Genomic DNA, 17091 nt, shown 5'->3' with positions numbered 1-17091 from the left:
TCCCACGATCTTTGTGATATCTGGTTAATCAGTAAATGCCTGCTAATCAAGGTAAGTGCTGAGGACAGCTGTCCAAGTGAATTAGTCCCTGCCTTTGGTGAAATGGCTTATTTGCAAAGAAAAGACTCAGCCAGTGTTTCTCATCACCATTAGTGTCTGGTTACTGCTCGATATTGGGTTTCATTCATTTAATAAACATTTTGGCACCAACTTTGTGCAAATGACCTCATTAACATAGTGCTTTGGGGCTAAAAAAACACTGAAAATATAGTCACCCCTCCCCTTCAATATTATAATTTTACAGATGGGCAAACAGAAGCATGGAGGGACCATGTGATTTTAGGGCCTGATCCAGCCATGGTAGGTAAAAGTGAGTTGTGTGAATCTCTTTTCCACTGGCTTCCATGTTCAGTGCCTTCAGTTCTTGGTGCCAGTTTTTCTTTCAGCTTTACTAAACACTGGACTCCCTAGGTTTTTGGAGAAATGGACTCTTTTTCTGCCAGGGTCCCAAGTTCCTCCCTGCATCACCCCCCCCCCCCCACTTTGATGGGAAACTACTTCTGGGTAACCACATGACTTGCCAGCTCAGCTGATGTTTCTAGGCTACAACTAGGGCCGAGGAATAGGGTGGGTATCCCCTTGGGCTTTAAAACACAGTGGGTGCAACTGAAACTTTTTAAGGTCACTTTTTACAAAATGCATGCTTAGTGCCAGAAAAATTATTTTCGCCCTGGAATGGAGGCACTTCTATTGTGATGTGGTGTTATAGCCAGTCTGCCACATTTTTTTTTAGATGGAAAAAACTGATCATGACAGGCTTTTTTTTTTTTTAACGAAAAAAAAATAATTAAAATTTTTATATACTTAAAAACTGACTCTTGACAAAAAAGGTGAATTCCCCAACTTAATGTGGTCAGTGTACAAAGGCCCTAAATCTCCAATGATTTCTTGAGTGGAAGGTCAAGGCAATCACAGGCCTGGGTGGGAGGGAGTGCTTTTTCATGTCTACCCTGGTATAAGAGCATAAAATTAAGAAGTTGCCTCAGACGGATTCAGATTTATACATTATTTTATTCACTATGAACACAAAGAAGGAAACAAGTCTCCATGGTTACATGAACTTCTTACACAATGTGGCCAAATTGTAAATTTTGTTAAGAGCAATACACTAACTTTGTGAAAGATGGAGTTTAAGCATACAGATTTACCATTTCATACTGTAGCTGAATTTCCACTTGGGATTGAAATATTTTAAAATTAAAGATTTAAATCTATTTAAATATTTTCAAGAGGAAGAATATTTGTAAACTGTATCTTCACTTACATATGACTTTAAGCTTGCCATCAAATTGACATTTAGGAAAAAGTTTAAAAAAATGGCCGTATTGACAAATTATTTACGTAATGTCACCTTCATTTTCTGAATTCTTAAATGAATCAGACTTGGAAAATGAGAAACATCACAGACATTATTTGTGAATATTTACTAATGTTTTCTTGCATATGCAATAATTACTGTCCATCAGGTGACTAAAGTTGGGAAAATTTTGAATAAGATACATTTGTAAATTACTAAAACATGATTTCATTTGTGTACTACCCAATCACTTCAGGATTACCGAAAAAGAAAATCTGAAAGAAATGTATCCAGATGGAGGATTTAATAGTAACTTATTTTGATGACCAGAACTCATTTTGGGGTAAAAGTGAAGACAGAATATTCATCTCTCCAAAAAGACAATGCAAATTTTACTCCCTTTTCAACTACATTGCAAAGCAACATTTTCACCTGGACAGTAAGGAAATCAAATCTTAGAAACTGGTTGGTGTTTGGTCCTGCTTTTGTAGTTACATCTTTAACTCCAAGGACAGAAAAATGAGTGAGTTCTCATTCAATAACAACAATCACACTGATTATCTTCAAAGATATTTCGCATAACATTTATGTATCTCTTTAAATGTAGTCTTACTGTGAACTGATTTTATTTCAATGCTGAAAATGAATGCAAAGTTTCAACTTTACTATTTAGTGAATACACATTCCTGTATGATTTTAGTGGTCTCCAGGAAAAAGCAGATACACTTTATAATAGGGGTATGTCTGTCACCCTTGGACAGTAAACAGAAAGATACAGTTTTCAAACTGCCCCTTGGCTGTGGTTGTACCTCTAGGAATCCTCTATTCAGCCTCTGAACTATGCTTCTGTTTCCGTCTGCTCATTCTGGGTTTCGTCCTCAGCACTCGAATTTTCCAGCTCGTCACTCCAGCAACAGTTTCACTGGAAAACCAAACCAAAGACTTAGCTTTTCATATTTATTAATTTCTGAAGGGCAATGGTTCAAAACTTTAATATCAAATTTTATGAATTCCCAACATGATAGTAATTTTATTAGTATATCTAGGTTGTGGAACACTGTCGGAGGGAAGACCTCCAGCTTTAGCCTTCAGATTAACTATTGGCCATGGAACCATTAGAGATTAAAGGCAACAATAGCTACCATCATGCCAGTGCCCAGCACTTTTTCTTAAATGATACTTTCAAATTACCCTACATGTATATTTTTGTCACATCTGCCCTATTCTGAGGGGGGCCATTAATTCACAATCCCTATGTTAGATTTTTTTTTTTTTTTTGCCACAATGCCTACAAAGTTCTAAATATTCTGAGTTGGGATTCTTAGTTTCATACACTGACTTTTTTGGTAGTGGTTAATAAGCCCTCTGAGAACTGTATTCCAAAATATTCCAGCAACAGAGGGACCGTCACTTGCACTGGAATGTATGAACTTAGAATATATACCTATACACATAAACATCTCTTGTTCTCCTGTGGAAGAAGGGAATATTTTATACATATACATAACATACATTTAATAATTTCAACCCAATCAGAACAAAATTTCAATCCAAATCTCCCAGTTCTAAATCCAGTGCTCTTTCTATTCTTAGCAAAGATCTCTTTCCCTTGGCTTTCCCCTCCAATTCTTGTGGCTGAATACAGAACAATTAAGCAGTTTTAAAAGTTAATAGGAACTATATTAATAGTCCAACAAAGAGAAGGTCATCTTTGTTAGGAGTAGAAAGAGTTGGAAGACCTGAATTTAAATTTTTGCACATTACCTGCTGTCTGTTTGACAGTAGCTACCTAAGGAGGTTATGAATTCTGGGTCAAGAGAAGTTAAAGTAGATCCCAGATAGGTACTTGTCAAGGTATGTGTTTGTTGAGGCAGCAAGGTGGCACAGTGGCTAGAGTTAGGGGCCTGAAGTTAGGAAGACCTGAGACATTTACCAGCTGTGTGACCCTGGGCAAGTCATTTAACCTGTTTGTGTCATGTGTAAAATGAAGGTAATGATAGCACCCACCTCCCTGGGCTGTTGTGAGGATCAAATGAGAGAATAACTGCAAAGTGCTTAGCACAGTGCCTGGAACAAAACAAGCACTATATAAATGTTAGCTATTATTTTTTTGGAGGGAGGAAGGCAGGGCAGTTGGGGTTAAGTGACTTGCCCAAGGTCACACAGCTAGTAAGTATGTCAAAGTGTCTGAGGCTGGATTTGAACTCAGGTCCTCCTGACTCCAGGGCTGATGCTTCACTCACTGCATCACATAGCTGCCCCCTATTATTATTTTCTTTTATTGTTATCATTATTGGTTCTTTAAAGTTTACAAAACACTTCGCCTACCCCAACCCTGTAGGGGGCAGGCCAAATATGATCACCATTTTACAGATGAAAAAACTCAGTCTTAGAAAGACTACAAGACTAGAGGTGCTTATTTTCCAGTAGTTCCCATCAACTTTGAATTTCATTTTAAAGCATTTTAATCAGTATTTCAGGCAAGGAAGTAGCAAAGTTATTTATAAACCTTCGATCATTTATTCATTGGGGAGTAGGTATATATACCATATTTCCCTGCATAACTGCCAAATTTTTTTTGCAAAAAAGGGGGACTTTTAAAAAAAATTGTGCCGGTATTACTTAATCATTTATTACTAAACTGTCTCTAGTGCAAGATTAGGATGCATGGAATACTTGTGAATATATGTTAAAATTGAATACTGACAATGCCTGTGTGCTGAGAATTCTAGGCTTGCAGCTCTCAAAGTGCAGGAGACAAATGCATGTGCATATGCCACTGGTGAATACTTTGCTGCTCTGTTCACCTTTTAAGTGGTGTGATGAACAGAATTATACCATGTGACTATGAGGAAAGGTTATAAACCAATTTTTGGACTGGAAAAAAAAAACCCAACAACATCATCAACAAAAAACAAGGTGCAATGATTATGCAGTGGCAACGATTATGTGGCAAAACACGGTACTCTAATAAATCTGTATCAGCTCCACAATCATTGATAATGTATTTCATAACCCACTCCAATGCCTAATGATGGTATGGGGGTGACTGTGAGCCTTCAAGGCTACGCCAGAGGAGGATAAGCTCCAGCAGACTCTACCAAACTAGACTAAGCCTAAGTTCAGGGAAGGTTATCAATAGATTCTTGGCCACTGAGTGAGAAATTTTTTTAGGCCAGAGGACTTCATGACAACCATCTAATACACAAAAAAGAGGTAGTGGGAGAAAAGGTAGACTAATGCACTGTTGGTAGAGCTATGAATTGGTCCAGCCATTCTGGAAAGCAATTTGGAAATGGGTCCCCAAAGAACTGTACCCTTTGATGAAAAGATCCTAAAAAGACATCCATCTGCATGAAAATATTTATAGGAGTCCTTTTAATAGTAGTAAAAAATTAAGGAGATATCCATCTATTTCAGGATGGCTAAACAAATTAGGGTATATGAATACAAAGGAATATTTTGTGTTAAAAGATGATGAAATGGATAATTTCAGAGGAAACAGAAGAACTATATTAACTGATGTGGTCAAATGAGCAGAACAATTTTTATGACAACAAGCAGAAGTGAAGGAGAACAATTTCTACAACAAAAGGAAAAACATGTTTGAAAAGACTTTACAAATCTTATAAATGCAATTACAAAGCACAAATGAGATAATACTAGGTGTATTTGTTACAAGGCTTCTCTTTTCATTTCTTTTTTTGTTGTTCAATGTGGGGAAAGGGTTGGAGTTAGGTGAATGACAGAGAAAACAAATAATTGGGGGAAAAAATGATAAAATTAAAACAAATACCTTCACAAGTATAGGACAAGGGAGGCGTTTTTAGACAGCAGTTTGTGCAATCCTCCCCAAAATCTGGGGCTCTTGGTGGTCTGTAAGCTCAATGAATCATAAGTGTGATATGGCAGGCAAAAAAGCTAACATGATCTTGGGCTTCAGTAAGAGATGTATTGCTTCTAGAAATAAGGAAGTGATAGTACCTCTGTCCTCTGCTCTGGTTAGATCAAACTTGGATAATTCATTTCAAGGAACCATAGTTTAAAGAGGTCATTGATAAGCTAGAGAACATCCAGAGGAAGGCAATCAGGATAGTGAAAGGTCTTCAGTCTATACCAGTCAGCACAGAGAAGACTAAGGGGAATAATTCAAGTGTACAAAGAGCTGTTTGGTGGAAGACGGTCTAATCCCCATTTGGCTTTGGAGGGCAGAACTAGGAAGCAATGTATAGAAATGGTAAAGAAAACTGGTTTGATGTTGGAAAACACTCAGAATTAGAGTGAGTAGCATCATGGGGAAGTTCATTAGCTTGAAAACAAGGCCACCTCCAGGATCCTGTATACCTGCTCCACTCCATCTCCCCAAATGCTTATGTTTTCATGAGTACTAAGTACCTACTGGGTTAGAATCCAAGTGTGGTTGTTATGCTATCACTGATGAGGAAAATAAATAGCTACAGAACTGCTTATGGTGCTATTTCATTTTTCTGTTTCTTTACTGCTGTACTTTACTGCTCTTAACAAAAGGTTCTGTTCTGTAAAACTTGGACTTGGTCAAAAGGTCGTACCCGAGGACCTAGAGGGCTACATGTAGCCTTGAGGCTGCAGGTTCCCCACCCCTAGCCTAGAACATGACATGCAGTTGGATGGGTCATCTATTGAGATAGACCATCAGCATGTATCTCCTGGATGGGTATCGTACTGCAAATAGAATTGAGCCAAATAGGATTTAATTTGGGAAACTGCAGTATTTTCAATGATCCCAAGCTGCACCATGAAATAAAACCCCATCTTTTTAACAGCAATATTTTTCTGGTGATATGTATATGACTGAGAAGCATAGAAATACTTAGATTTCAGGACAGTCAAAACTATGGGTGACTCAAAGGGCAATGAATATACACAAAATGGTCACAAATAGTCTATAGCCTATTACCAAAGATAACTTAAGTGCAAAAAGTGGTATAAAGGATATCACCTAGGAAATGAATATTTGGAAAAGGAAGTGGGCTAGAATGTAGAAAGAGCAAAGAAGGTCAGATATAATGTGTTGGTAACAGAATGTAAGAAGATCTTGAGAAAGGCCTTCAAGACATTTGGTAGAGCCTCTTATGAGTCTATGTAGACACAACGCGTAGAACAACTATGTAGTATTTGTAGGAGGGCACACACAAGTCATACAGGATAAGTGAGTAGGTTTCCAACTGTACTGCTGGAATGAGTCTATAAACTGTTAAGATCATAAATCCATTAAAGATGGTCAGAATGAATAATGAATAAATTTGAAATCGTCTCATAACCTTTTTGAGCATTGTGGACCATTAGAGACAGGAAGGTATCTTGTACTTTTGTATAACCCACAGCATGACAGATTCTTCAGCAACTGTTGGCTAACTCACTGTACTTTGTGAAATGTGAATCATTGGTACCACTTTAAATTTATCTACTTGAATATTTATTAAATGCCTAGGTACTTACCTAGGCATTTAATAAATATTCAAGTCCTTCCCATCATTATATGACACCATCCCCACCAAGGACTGTATTATACACACACACACATATTACATATACACACACAAGACTTTCTCTGTCATTATGGGTGGCAGCATCATGAGAGATGCAGCAGCATTACCTGGATCACTGAGAGCTGGGTGACTTCTTACTGCTACAAGGCGTTGTAGATCTTCGAGGTGGATGACAAATTCAAGAGGAGAATGCTGATGAGTGTAGGATAATTTTTCCTGTAGGGACAGACCAAAACCAAACAGATCTTTGTGGTAGGAAGCAACAGGGAATAACATTCATAAGGTATGTACTATTTGGGAAAAACCAATGGACAGAGACCTCTAGGAGTCAATGTGACAGAATGGAAAGAACACTGACTAGGATTAAGACCTTGGTCCCAGGCCTGGCTCTGGCACGAATCAGCCATTGTGGTTCTAAGAAAATCACTCCACCTCTCCAGCCCGGAGATTTCCTGATTTGCAAAATAAGGAGGCTGTAAGGATCCTTCCAGCTCCAAAATACTAGGTCTTCTAGACTCCAGCCACCTAAGTGTTGGCCAACTGGAAGTAGGGAATACCACTTGTTAACAAGTCACTGAAAATGGTGAAGCATGAATAAGAGACAAGAAAGACCCTGACAGAGATAAAGATTTTAGTCCAAGGGATAAATGATGATGTAAAATTACAGGAATGCTCCTTCTTTTCCTTGTCTTCTCTGACTTTCTAACAATATTTCACGATGCTGAAGTCAAGTGATTCCTCCACCTTAAAGTACTTTTCAGACTAACTACAGGGGCCGCAATGCAGACACCTCAGGACTGGGTGGAAGTAAGTGGGTTTCAGGACAAACACGGTATAAATTTTCTAAATTTTGGTTTTTCTTTCCTGCTTTTCCCATTCCTTCATGTGCACCAATGATTCTTAAAGGGTTTTGCTATGGAATAAACTGATTTCTGGAAGTCTTTTTTTCATTTGTCCCTTCATCTACAGGCTCACTGCTACTGGTCTATTCAAGCCCTAATTATCCTTCACCTGAATTATTGCAATCATCTGCTAACTGATATCACTGACTTTAGTTTCTCCCTCCTCCACCTTTTACTACACAACACTGTGATCCAAGCAATCTTCATTCAGCCTATACATTCTGCTGTAACATTTCCTTCGCCCTGGCTCATTCCCTGTGATTCCTCATGGCTGCCAAGGAGTGAACTGGTCCAGGGAGGCCTATCTAGTTAACCTGAACAAAGGAAAAAAATAGCTGGCATCAGGGGAGGGTCCATAGGAGGCCCTTCGGGGGACTCCTCAGCACAGCACGCTGTGGCTATAGGTAAATCTGGCACCCTAGTTGAATGTCTCTTTCCTTACACCTACATCAATAGTTTATATTTTACAGTGCTTTAAAGTTTACAAAGGACATTCCCCCGCAACCCAGTAGTCAAAAGCTACACCTGTCAAAGAAGAAATGCACAAAAACTTCCATAAGGTAGTGGAAAAAATCCAGGACACAGGGTCAAAAGATTTTTGAGTCCTGCTATTTACTATGTAGCTCTGAGCACAATAATAATTAGACTACCTTATGCTGTTGTGAGAAGGCACTTTGTGAAACTTGATGAACTCCATAAACGTGAGCTAATTACAGTATTAGCTTTATCAATATTTTCTACCACTAGGGTAAATAACTTTAAAAAAAGAAATTGAAAATTTGCTAATTTTGAAGATAGTCTGCTTTATACTTAGATTCTGAAACCTGACTTCCTGTAACTTTCATCTATTGCTCTTAGTACCACATTCCTTGGTTAATCTGAAAAGTCATCAAATTAAGATTTAAAGCTGGAAGGGGCCACAGCCATCGACTCTAGAGCAATCTCCTCATTTTATAGATGAAGAAAATGAGGCTAAGGGATTTGCTCAAGGTTACAAATCATTATAATCCCTTCAAACATCTGAAGACAGGTTTCACATGTTTAGTCTTCTCTTTTCCAAACTAAGCACCCCCCAATCAGCTAATCCTCATGGGGAACAGTTTGAAGGTCAGTTATCATCCCAGTATTCTCCTATTTCCAGTTGTTACTGTCCCTTCTAAAAAAGTAGTGCCTAAAACTGAAACCACCAGCGTGGTGTAGTAGCATGATAATCCTCCTCCTCTGGATGCTACAGTGTTAGCTTGTGGGGCTGCCATATCCCACTGTGGCTGTGATCCCTTAGAACCCTGAAAGCTTTTCACAATAGCCATTTCATATCCACATCTCCATTATCCTGTACTTGTGCAGCTGATTTTCTTTTTTCACTCATGCGCAAGTCTTTACATTCATCCCTATTAAATGTTAACTAAAACCCACTGCTCCTACATATTGCAATTCTACCATTCAGTTTATTAGTATGCCTCTGCTTTATGTTGCACCAATGCGCTAAATGTGCCACCTAGACCTTCATCTTAAATCACTAATAAGAATGTTGAGCAGGACAGAACAATGAGAGATCCCTGGTTGTTGGGAGGGTAAACTCCGCTAGAAACTCCCACCACATTGGCAAAAATCCATTAATCAACCCTCTGTGGATCCAGTTATTTAACCAGTTCTGGACCCAAGCCCATGTTTCTCCATTTTGTCCATAAGGAAATAAGAAACTTCATCAAATGCCTTCCATTGCATTCCATGACCAAAAATGGAAATCTGGATAGTTTGGTACAACTTGTTCTCGAGTCATTTCATGCTCACTTCTTCCATTTCTAAATGATCACAAACCATTCCTTCAATAGTTAGTTCTATATTTATTAGGAATTAATGTTAACCTCCCAATCTCCCTGTTTTTAAATATTTGGATGTTCTGCTTATCTCATCTTTTGGCATCTAAGCCTTTCCCTACCATTTTTTCAAAGATAATGACTAGCAGATTAGTTATATTTATAAGTTATTTCAGAATCTTAGGGTATAGTAGTCTCAGACTTTGTGGACCAAAATATCCATGCTTTGTGACAAACTGTACCAGGGTCCCCAATTGATAAACAAGTATTTACTGAAGTTCCAACCCAGGGTATCTGTTGTCTCTAATGTATTTTGTCATTTGATTCTATATGTCACATTCTACTTCTGTAACAAATTTAGTATTTAGAAACGGCACTGGCCTTGGATTTAGGACATGGGTTTGAAGCCCATCTACTAGGGAATGAAGAAACACACCCTGGTACACGAATGTGATGGAATACTACTGTACTGTAATAAATGATCAAAGGGATGGTTTTAGAGAAACCTCAGAAGACTTGTATGAAATGATGTAGAGTAAACAGAACCCAAAGAACAATTTACTCAACAATATTGTAAAAATAACTTTGAAAAGACTTATGAAATCTGATCAACACGATTACCAATCACAATTCCAGAGGACTCATGATGAACATACTATCCATATCCAGACAGAGAGGGGATGTGATGTATATGGTGTTTTTTTAAATTTGTTTTTGGATATGGACAATGGAGTAATTTACTTTGCTTGACTATTGTTGTTGAGTTATTTTAGTTGTGTCTGACTTTCCATTGACTCCTTGGGGTTTTCTTGGCATTTCCTTCTCCAGCTCATTTTACAGATAAAGAACTCAGACAAACAGTGTTAAGTGATTTGCCCAGGGTCACACAGGTAGTAAGTGTCTGAGGCCACATTTGAACTCAGGTCCCACCGACTCTAGGGCTAGCAATCTCTATCCACTATTCTAGCTGCTTGACTATATGGGTTTGTAATAGGGGTTTTGTTTTTCTTGCTTTCTCAGTGGGTGGGGGATCAAGAGGTGGGACTGAGAGAATTTGGAACGAAAAATAAAATTGAATTTTAAAAAGAAATTAAAAAAGAAATATAGAAGGGGATTGTTTCAGAGAAACCTGAGAAGACTTGTATGAAGTGATGCAGAATAAAGTGAGCAGAACCACCAGAACAATTCATATACTGACAACAATCAACTTTAAAAGACTTAGGGGCTCTGATTATCACAGAAAAAGGCTACCTACCTCCTGATAGAGGAGAGATGGACTCAGAGTGCAGAACATAGTATCTTTTGGAAATGTCCAAGGCAGGGATTTATTTTGCCTGACAATACATGTTTGTAACAGAGGTTTTATTTTTCTTTGTTTCTCAATGGAGGTGGGGGGAGGTGGAGGAGTGGGGAAGAAGAGAAGGTAGATCTTTATTTGAAAACAAAATTAATTAAAAATAATAGCATATACTTCACAGGGTCTCTGTGAGAATCAAATGATCTAATGTATAGAATACACTTTAAAACTCTTCAAGTACTATGTAAATGTCAGCTATAAGTAGTGGAACAGACAGTGCTGGATTATTATGACTACCGACTATGGTAAGAGCATCTCCTGTGAAAACTGGCTGGATTAGAAGATCCAGTTCTGAAAACTTTTACTCCCCTGGTGGAATTCTCCACAGAAAGTGTTTCAGTCAAAGCATTCCAAAATGAGGGGGTCCTACTATTTTTCACAACCCTACCTATCTGGTTTAACCCCTTGGCTACTGTAATACCAGGCACCTAAAACATTCAGTTTTGCCCATAACGGTACTTAATAATGGCTACCAAGCACACATAATTTTCAAATTTCCATCAAAGTCTTATTCTGATGGCTATTCATGTTATAGAAGAGTTATAACAGTGGAGTACAAGCTTTGGCAGCTCAAAGCCTTTCATAATTAAACCTCCTTGCCCCCCTTTCCAGTCTTCTCAAAACCTTACACTTCCCCAGTGCCGCTCAATTCAAGGACACTGGCTTCCTTGCTGTTCTAGGAACAAGATAATGCTGTGCTCTCCACTCCAGACGTTTTCTCTGGCTCTCCCTCATACACTGAATCAAGTCCTAGCTAAAATCCTACCTTCTACAGGAAACCTTTCGGATTCCTTTTCATTCCAGCGCCTTCCCTTTGTTGACTACCCCGCTATTGATCCTGTCCGTAGCTAGTTTATATGTTTGTTTGCTTGTTGTCTCCCCCATTAGACTGTGGGTTCCCCAAGGGGTTCAGAGCCCGTCTTTTGCTTTGCTCTGTATCTCCAGCACTTAGCTCAGTGCCTGGCACATAGGAGGCGCTTAAAAACTGCTTATGGACTGTGGCAGTTTTATCAAGCTGGAAAGGTTTTGGATAAGCGCCTGGGAACAGACCCCACGGCTGTCTTATCAAAGCTCAGAAGGGATACATTCATTCTCTTACTCTGGCCTCCCACGAAGCCCGTCCGAGATGCGAAGGCTCCTAAGCCCAACAAATGAATGGGGAGGGAAGGTGGCAAAGGACCCAGGTTCTAATCCTAGCTTTGCTCCTCCGTCCGCCGTGGGACCTCCGAGCTTCAGTGTCCCCATCTATCCAAAGGGGAGACATCCCAGGTGCCCGGGTGGGCTGGGAACCGAGTGCTCGGTGGGCAAACGTTACGGACGGACGTGGACACTGCAGAACTCGGCTCGAATCCCGGCCTCTGGGGGCTCGCTCCTCACTCCAGGATGCACGAGGGCGGGGGAGGGTCGTCCCGCCGCCTGCCTAGGATGGGGCAGGGGGGAAGCGCTTCCCCAACCTTCCCCACCACCCCCTTGAGTAGAGCCTGTCTCCCTCCTCCTAGCACATCGAAGGTCCGCCCCCCTCCCCCGGCCGGGGACCACCCTCCGTCCCCTCGGACCATCTCCTCACCGTGCGGTCGGCCACCACAGCGATGCTGGAACAAAAGGCACGGTCCTTGGGCCTCCGCCTCGGCCGCGAAGCGACTCCGGCTCCCGTCCGCTCGCAGGATGCAGCTACAGAGCAAGAGGAAGGCGGAAACAGAGCCAACACACCCTTACTCTCACTCAGCGGGGCGGCCGGCTATGCGCACACAGGCATTTCCGGGCGACAGTCACTCACTCCCGGGCTTTTCCGGTTGTCCTTCCCCTCTTCTTCTCCCTGCATCTTTCCTTTCGGAACTGTTGTGATGGTGTCTCACGTTGCTACACGGGACACTTTCACAGGGCACCTTGTTTATCTAGATTTTTGCCTGATTGCTCCAGTCCCTTCCATCGTTTCCTATTAGCTCAACCAGTGATATCTGAAACCCTGCAGACAGGTCAGGAAGCCTAATTGGCAGCGTCTGAAAGACCATTTGTTCAGCTTCTCCCGCGAAGCCTCTGGGCTTCCTTCCAGTTCAGGCATTGTCTTAGGCAGCCCCGCTTCGCAGCCCGCGAAGGGGGCAGGAAGCGGAAGCGGGGAGCGGCAGGGTCCTCCGAGCTGGCGAAGTCCTCAGCGCCTGTGAACCTTCGCTGCGTCCGCTCCCTAGACGCGGCCCCAAGCGCGGGCTGAGTGGAGGCGGGGTCGTATTCTGAGTCCTGGCCGTGATAATTCGCCGGGATGAACCTGGAGTTGTTGGGTGAGAAGCCGCAGGACCCCGCCGGGGTGGGGACAGCGTCTGTCGCCGGCTGCTCTTAGTCCAGGGCGAGCGGCGGCCGCCGGGGGGAGTCGATCTGGGGAATCCTGCCTGAGCTCCCGCCGCGTAGGCGGCTTGAGAGTTTGTGCCTCTGCCGGGGGTGGTGATGATCATAACGTGTGGGTGTGTGTTTGTCTGGCACTCCTTGTGTGTTCCAGCCATTCTGTGTGCGTACATCCTACACTAAATATGTGCCTTCCGAGCGTAGTGGGTGCTTCGTGTGTCCAGGCCGCTCATTGCCGAGTGGGGAGAGGGAAGGAAGAGACTGTCCGAGCTCAGCCCTGGAGGAGTTCATAGACTGATGGGAGGTATCCCTGAAGCAGACCAGAAAACGAGACAAAACGAGACAACAACTTTTTTATTAAGCTCTCTGGTCACGATTCGGTGTTTTGGTGTGAAAAATCACACAGTTCCTGCCTTAGGCAGGCAGGCAAGCATCAGTAGAGTGCCTGTTAGTACCAGGCACACTGCTAAGTGCTGGAGATTAAAAGAAAGGGGGAAAAAAAACCCAACCCCCTCCTGTCAGGGGACTCACAGTTAAAGGGGGAGACTAGGTACAAACAGCAAACGGGATACATAAAGGAGCAATTGGATATACTCAGAGAGAATGCACTAGCATTAAGCGGGTTTGGAAGAGGCTTCCTGTAAAAAGTGGCATTATCGTTGGGACTTGAAGCCAAGGAAAACAGGAGCGAAGAAGAAAATTCCAGGAATGGGAAATAGTTCGTGTAAATGCAGAGTAGGGAGATGGAGCATATTGTGGGAGGAACAGCCAGTGTCGCTGAATTCCCCAGTCACATCTCAATAGGAATTTTTCGAAATTGGTTATTCCAAAAATAGGTTTTCTTCATCTCTCTCCTTCAGGTTCCCCTTTTCTCTTTTGTCCACTTTCTTCATCTTTTTTCATCATCCACTCCCCCATCATTGTAGTCTTGCTTATCCTCTTCTTCACTCACATTTTTTGGTTCTTCCTTCTCCTTATCTTCCTCGTCATCCACAGAGTGTGGGGAAGGGAGTAAGGTAAAACACTGGAAAGATAGTAAGGTCTAGGTTGTGAAGGTCTTTAAAAAGTGAACAGAGGATTTTATATTTGATCCAGAAGGTTTCAGGGAGCTACTGGAGTTTATTGAATAGGTGGATGTGACATTAGAAAAATTACTTGAATTGCTGAATGGGGGATGGCCTAAAGAGGGAGGGATGTGAAGCAAGGAGACCACAGCAAGCTGTTGCCGTAGTCTATATGTGAGTTCATGAACGTCTAGACCATGGTTTATGGCATTATCAAAGGAGAGGAGAGTGTGTGTATGAAGGTAGAATGGACTGGATTTGGCAACTTATTGGATATGGAGGAAGAGATGTCAAGAGAGACTCGTAGGGTGGGAGCCTGGGTGACTAGGAGGATGGTGCACTGTATATGGGGATAGGGAGAGACAAAGACTAGACGAAAAATAGTCCTTGCGTTCTTGGAGCTTACATTCAGAGATGTCCAAAAGTGGATTGGTTTGCCTTAGGAGCTTATTAGTACTCCCTTTTTGGAGGTCTTTAAGCAGAGACTGATGATCTTTTTTTCTAGCATGTTTATAATGGAAGCATTTGTTTCCAATGAGGCTTAGATTGTATAGTTACTGAAGTCCTTTCCAGCTCATAATTCTATCACATTTCCAGTTCATATCCAGTCTGTTATCAAACCTTGCCATTTATATCTTCACAACATCTATTATGTAAGGCACTTCTCCATTCACAAAGCCATAACCCCTTGTCACCTGTCTCCTAGAATTACAGTAGCCTCCTAATTGGCCTTCCTGCTGCAAATCTCTTGGTACATTTTGTATTCTGCTCCCCAAGTGATTTTCCTAAAACTGTAGGTCTGCCCTTCTTACCTGATACCTTTTCCTTCCTCCCTCCTTATTATGCCAAGGATCAAATATTAAGTCCTTTGTTTACCTCCCTTCCCAACCTGCTCATTTTTAAACTTCCGTATGTACTTACATCTTATTCCCCTCTGTGATATAGTCTCCTTGCTCTTCTTCATACACTACCCTCTATCTCCCTTTTTTGTGCCTTTTCAGTACCTGTCTACCATATTTGGAATACTTTACCTCTGCTACTTAATTTCCCTGACTTCCTTCAAGACTCAACTCTTATCTTCTGGTCCTTTCAGTTGCTGGTATATTCCCTTCTGTATCACCTTCCGTCTATTCTCTCTGTATTTTGTATGTAATCTCTTTACATATTGTATGTACCTCTTGTATGTACCTATTTGCATATTGTCTCCCCCTTAGAATGTGATCTTGAGAGCAGGAACAGTATTCTTGCCTTTTTTTGTATCCCTAGTATTTAACACAATGCTTGGCAAATAGCAGGTGCTTAATAAATTCTTGTTGACTGAATGGATCTAGCCTAGTTTACTAAGAACAATTCATGCCAAACTAACTTCAGTTTCCTTTTTAAGATAGTTACTAGACCTGTAGAGTCTGATTTTGTTATGCTATAAGTAAAAATATATTTTGATTTCAGTAAGGTGTTTGACAAGATAACTCATGATGTCATCGAAAATGAAATCAAGAAATGTGGACTGGATAAATTCGCAGCTAGATGTTGTACCTTCAAGTGAAAAGAATGTCGGTTAATGAATGTTAACTTTGAGTGAGGTGTTTAGTGGTCTGCCCAAAGTCTCATTTCTTAGTATTTTCCCTATTTAGTATTTTCATCAGTTTTATGGATACAGACATTAAAGGAATACTAATCATTTTTAAATTATAAAAATTTGAAAGGATAACCAGTGCTTATTGAATAACAGAATCAGTATCCAAGAAGATCTTGATACATTAGCACAATGGGCCAAATCTAATATGATGAAATTTAAGAATAACTGTAGAAGAATCTTTTTTCTCCGCTCTTGGCCGGCTTTACCTGCGTCCCAAGGACACCATGAGTAAGCATCTTGTTCGAGAAGACTATAACCAGACCTGTCCTCGGAGACTGAGATCCAAGCCCCAAGAAAAAGACCCTCTGTGGTTCATGGTCGAGGCTCAGCTCGTGGGGGCCCTCATAGGGCTGAAAGGATCGAGGATTCGAGCCATGGACACCCTTTTGGGAGCTCAGATTAAAATAGATCCATTCAGTCAAGAGGAAAACAGTGAAAAGCCTGAAAAAGCAGAGGTGCAAGTTTTCGGAAGTAACCACTATAGAATTAGAGCAAAAGAACTAGTTGAATGTATCATCATATGGTATCCATCGGCCTCCCCTGATGCTGCAGATGAAGCACAGAAGGCTGTTGCCCAGATGTCCATTCAGGAAAAGAAGTAATATGCAGCCCAGCTGGTTTATGTTAATTTTATACAAATAAATTAATGTTTCTGTAAAAAAAAAAAAAAGAATAACTGTAGAATACTAAGCCTTTTCTTTTCTTCCACTACTTCCTCCCCCATCTTCCCATTACCTTGTCTTTACCTGGTGTATACTTTTAAGTTTACACGTGTGTGTGTGTTTTTCCCTTAGAAAATGTTAGCTCCTTAGGGATGGGACAGTTTTCTTTTTGTCTTTGTATCCCAAGTGCTTAGCGCAGTGATTGGCACCTCATAATGTTTCTGGTCGGTTCATTGATTATTGAGTTTAGAAAAATCATATGGAGATGTGGCTTCTTGTGAAAAAGATATCGGGACTTCTACCAACTATGAGCTCAGTATGAATCAGAAATATAATGTGTGAGCCAAAAATGCTGTTTTCTTTTTCTTCATAGGAATTGAGAGAGAGCGGTAATGAAATCATTGGGGCTTTAGGTAGATGTTACA

General features: G+C 40.9%; 1 protein-coding gene and 1 long non-coding RNA gene across 3 annotated transcripts in view; one reads left to right on the top strand and one right to left on the bottom strand.

Moving 5' to 3' along the window:
• Nucleotides 1–1051: 1051 nt before the first annotated feature.
• On the bottom strand, nt 1052–12781 carry LOC118845330. The gene is made up of 3 exons (XR_005010111.1): nt 12532–12781; nt 6993–7101; nt 1052–2279 (listed from the first exon to the last, which is right to left on the bottom strand). It is a non-coding gene; the product is annotated as an uncharacterized LOC118845330 (long non-coding RNA).
• A 297-nt stretch (nt 12782–13078) lies between these two features.
• Nucleotides 13079–17091, top strand: part of RBBP5 (RB binding protein 5, histone lysine methyltransferase complex subunit) — a 37163-nt gene continuing 33150 nt past the window's right edge. For both annotated transcript variants that reach the window (XM_036755922.1, XM_036755923.1), the window contains exon 1: nt 13079–13240. In XM_036755922.1, coding sequence (XP_036611817.1) covers nt 13222–13240 — 19 coding nt within the window. In that variant the 5' untranslated portion in view covers nt 13079–13221. The remainder of the gene's footprint in view (nt 13241–17091) is intronic.

This window comes from Trichosurus vulpecula, chromosome 4 (assembly GCF_011100635.1).
Source record: "Trichosurus vulpecula isolate mTriVul1 chromosome 4, mTriVul1.pri, whole genome shotgun sequence".
In the NCBI taxonomy this organism is placed as follows: Eukaryota; Metazoa; Chordata; class Mammalia; order Diprotodontia; family Phalangeridae; genus Trichosurus; species Trichosurus vulpecula.
This window is presented reverse-complemented; position numbering and strand designations above follow the sequence as displayed.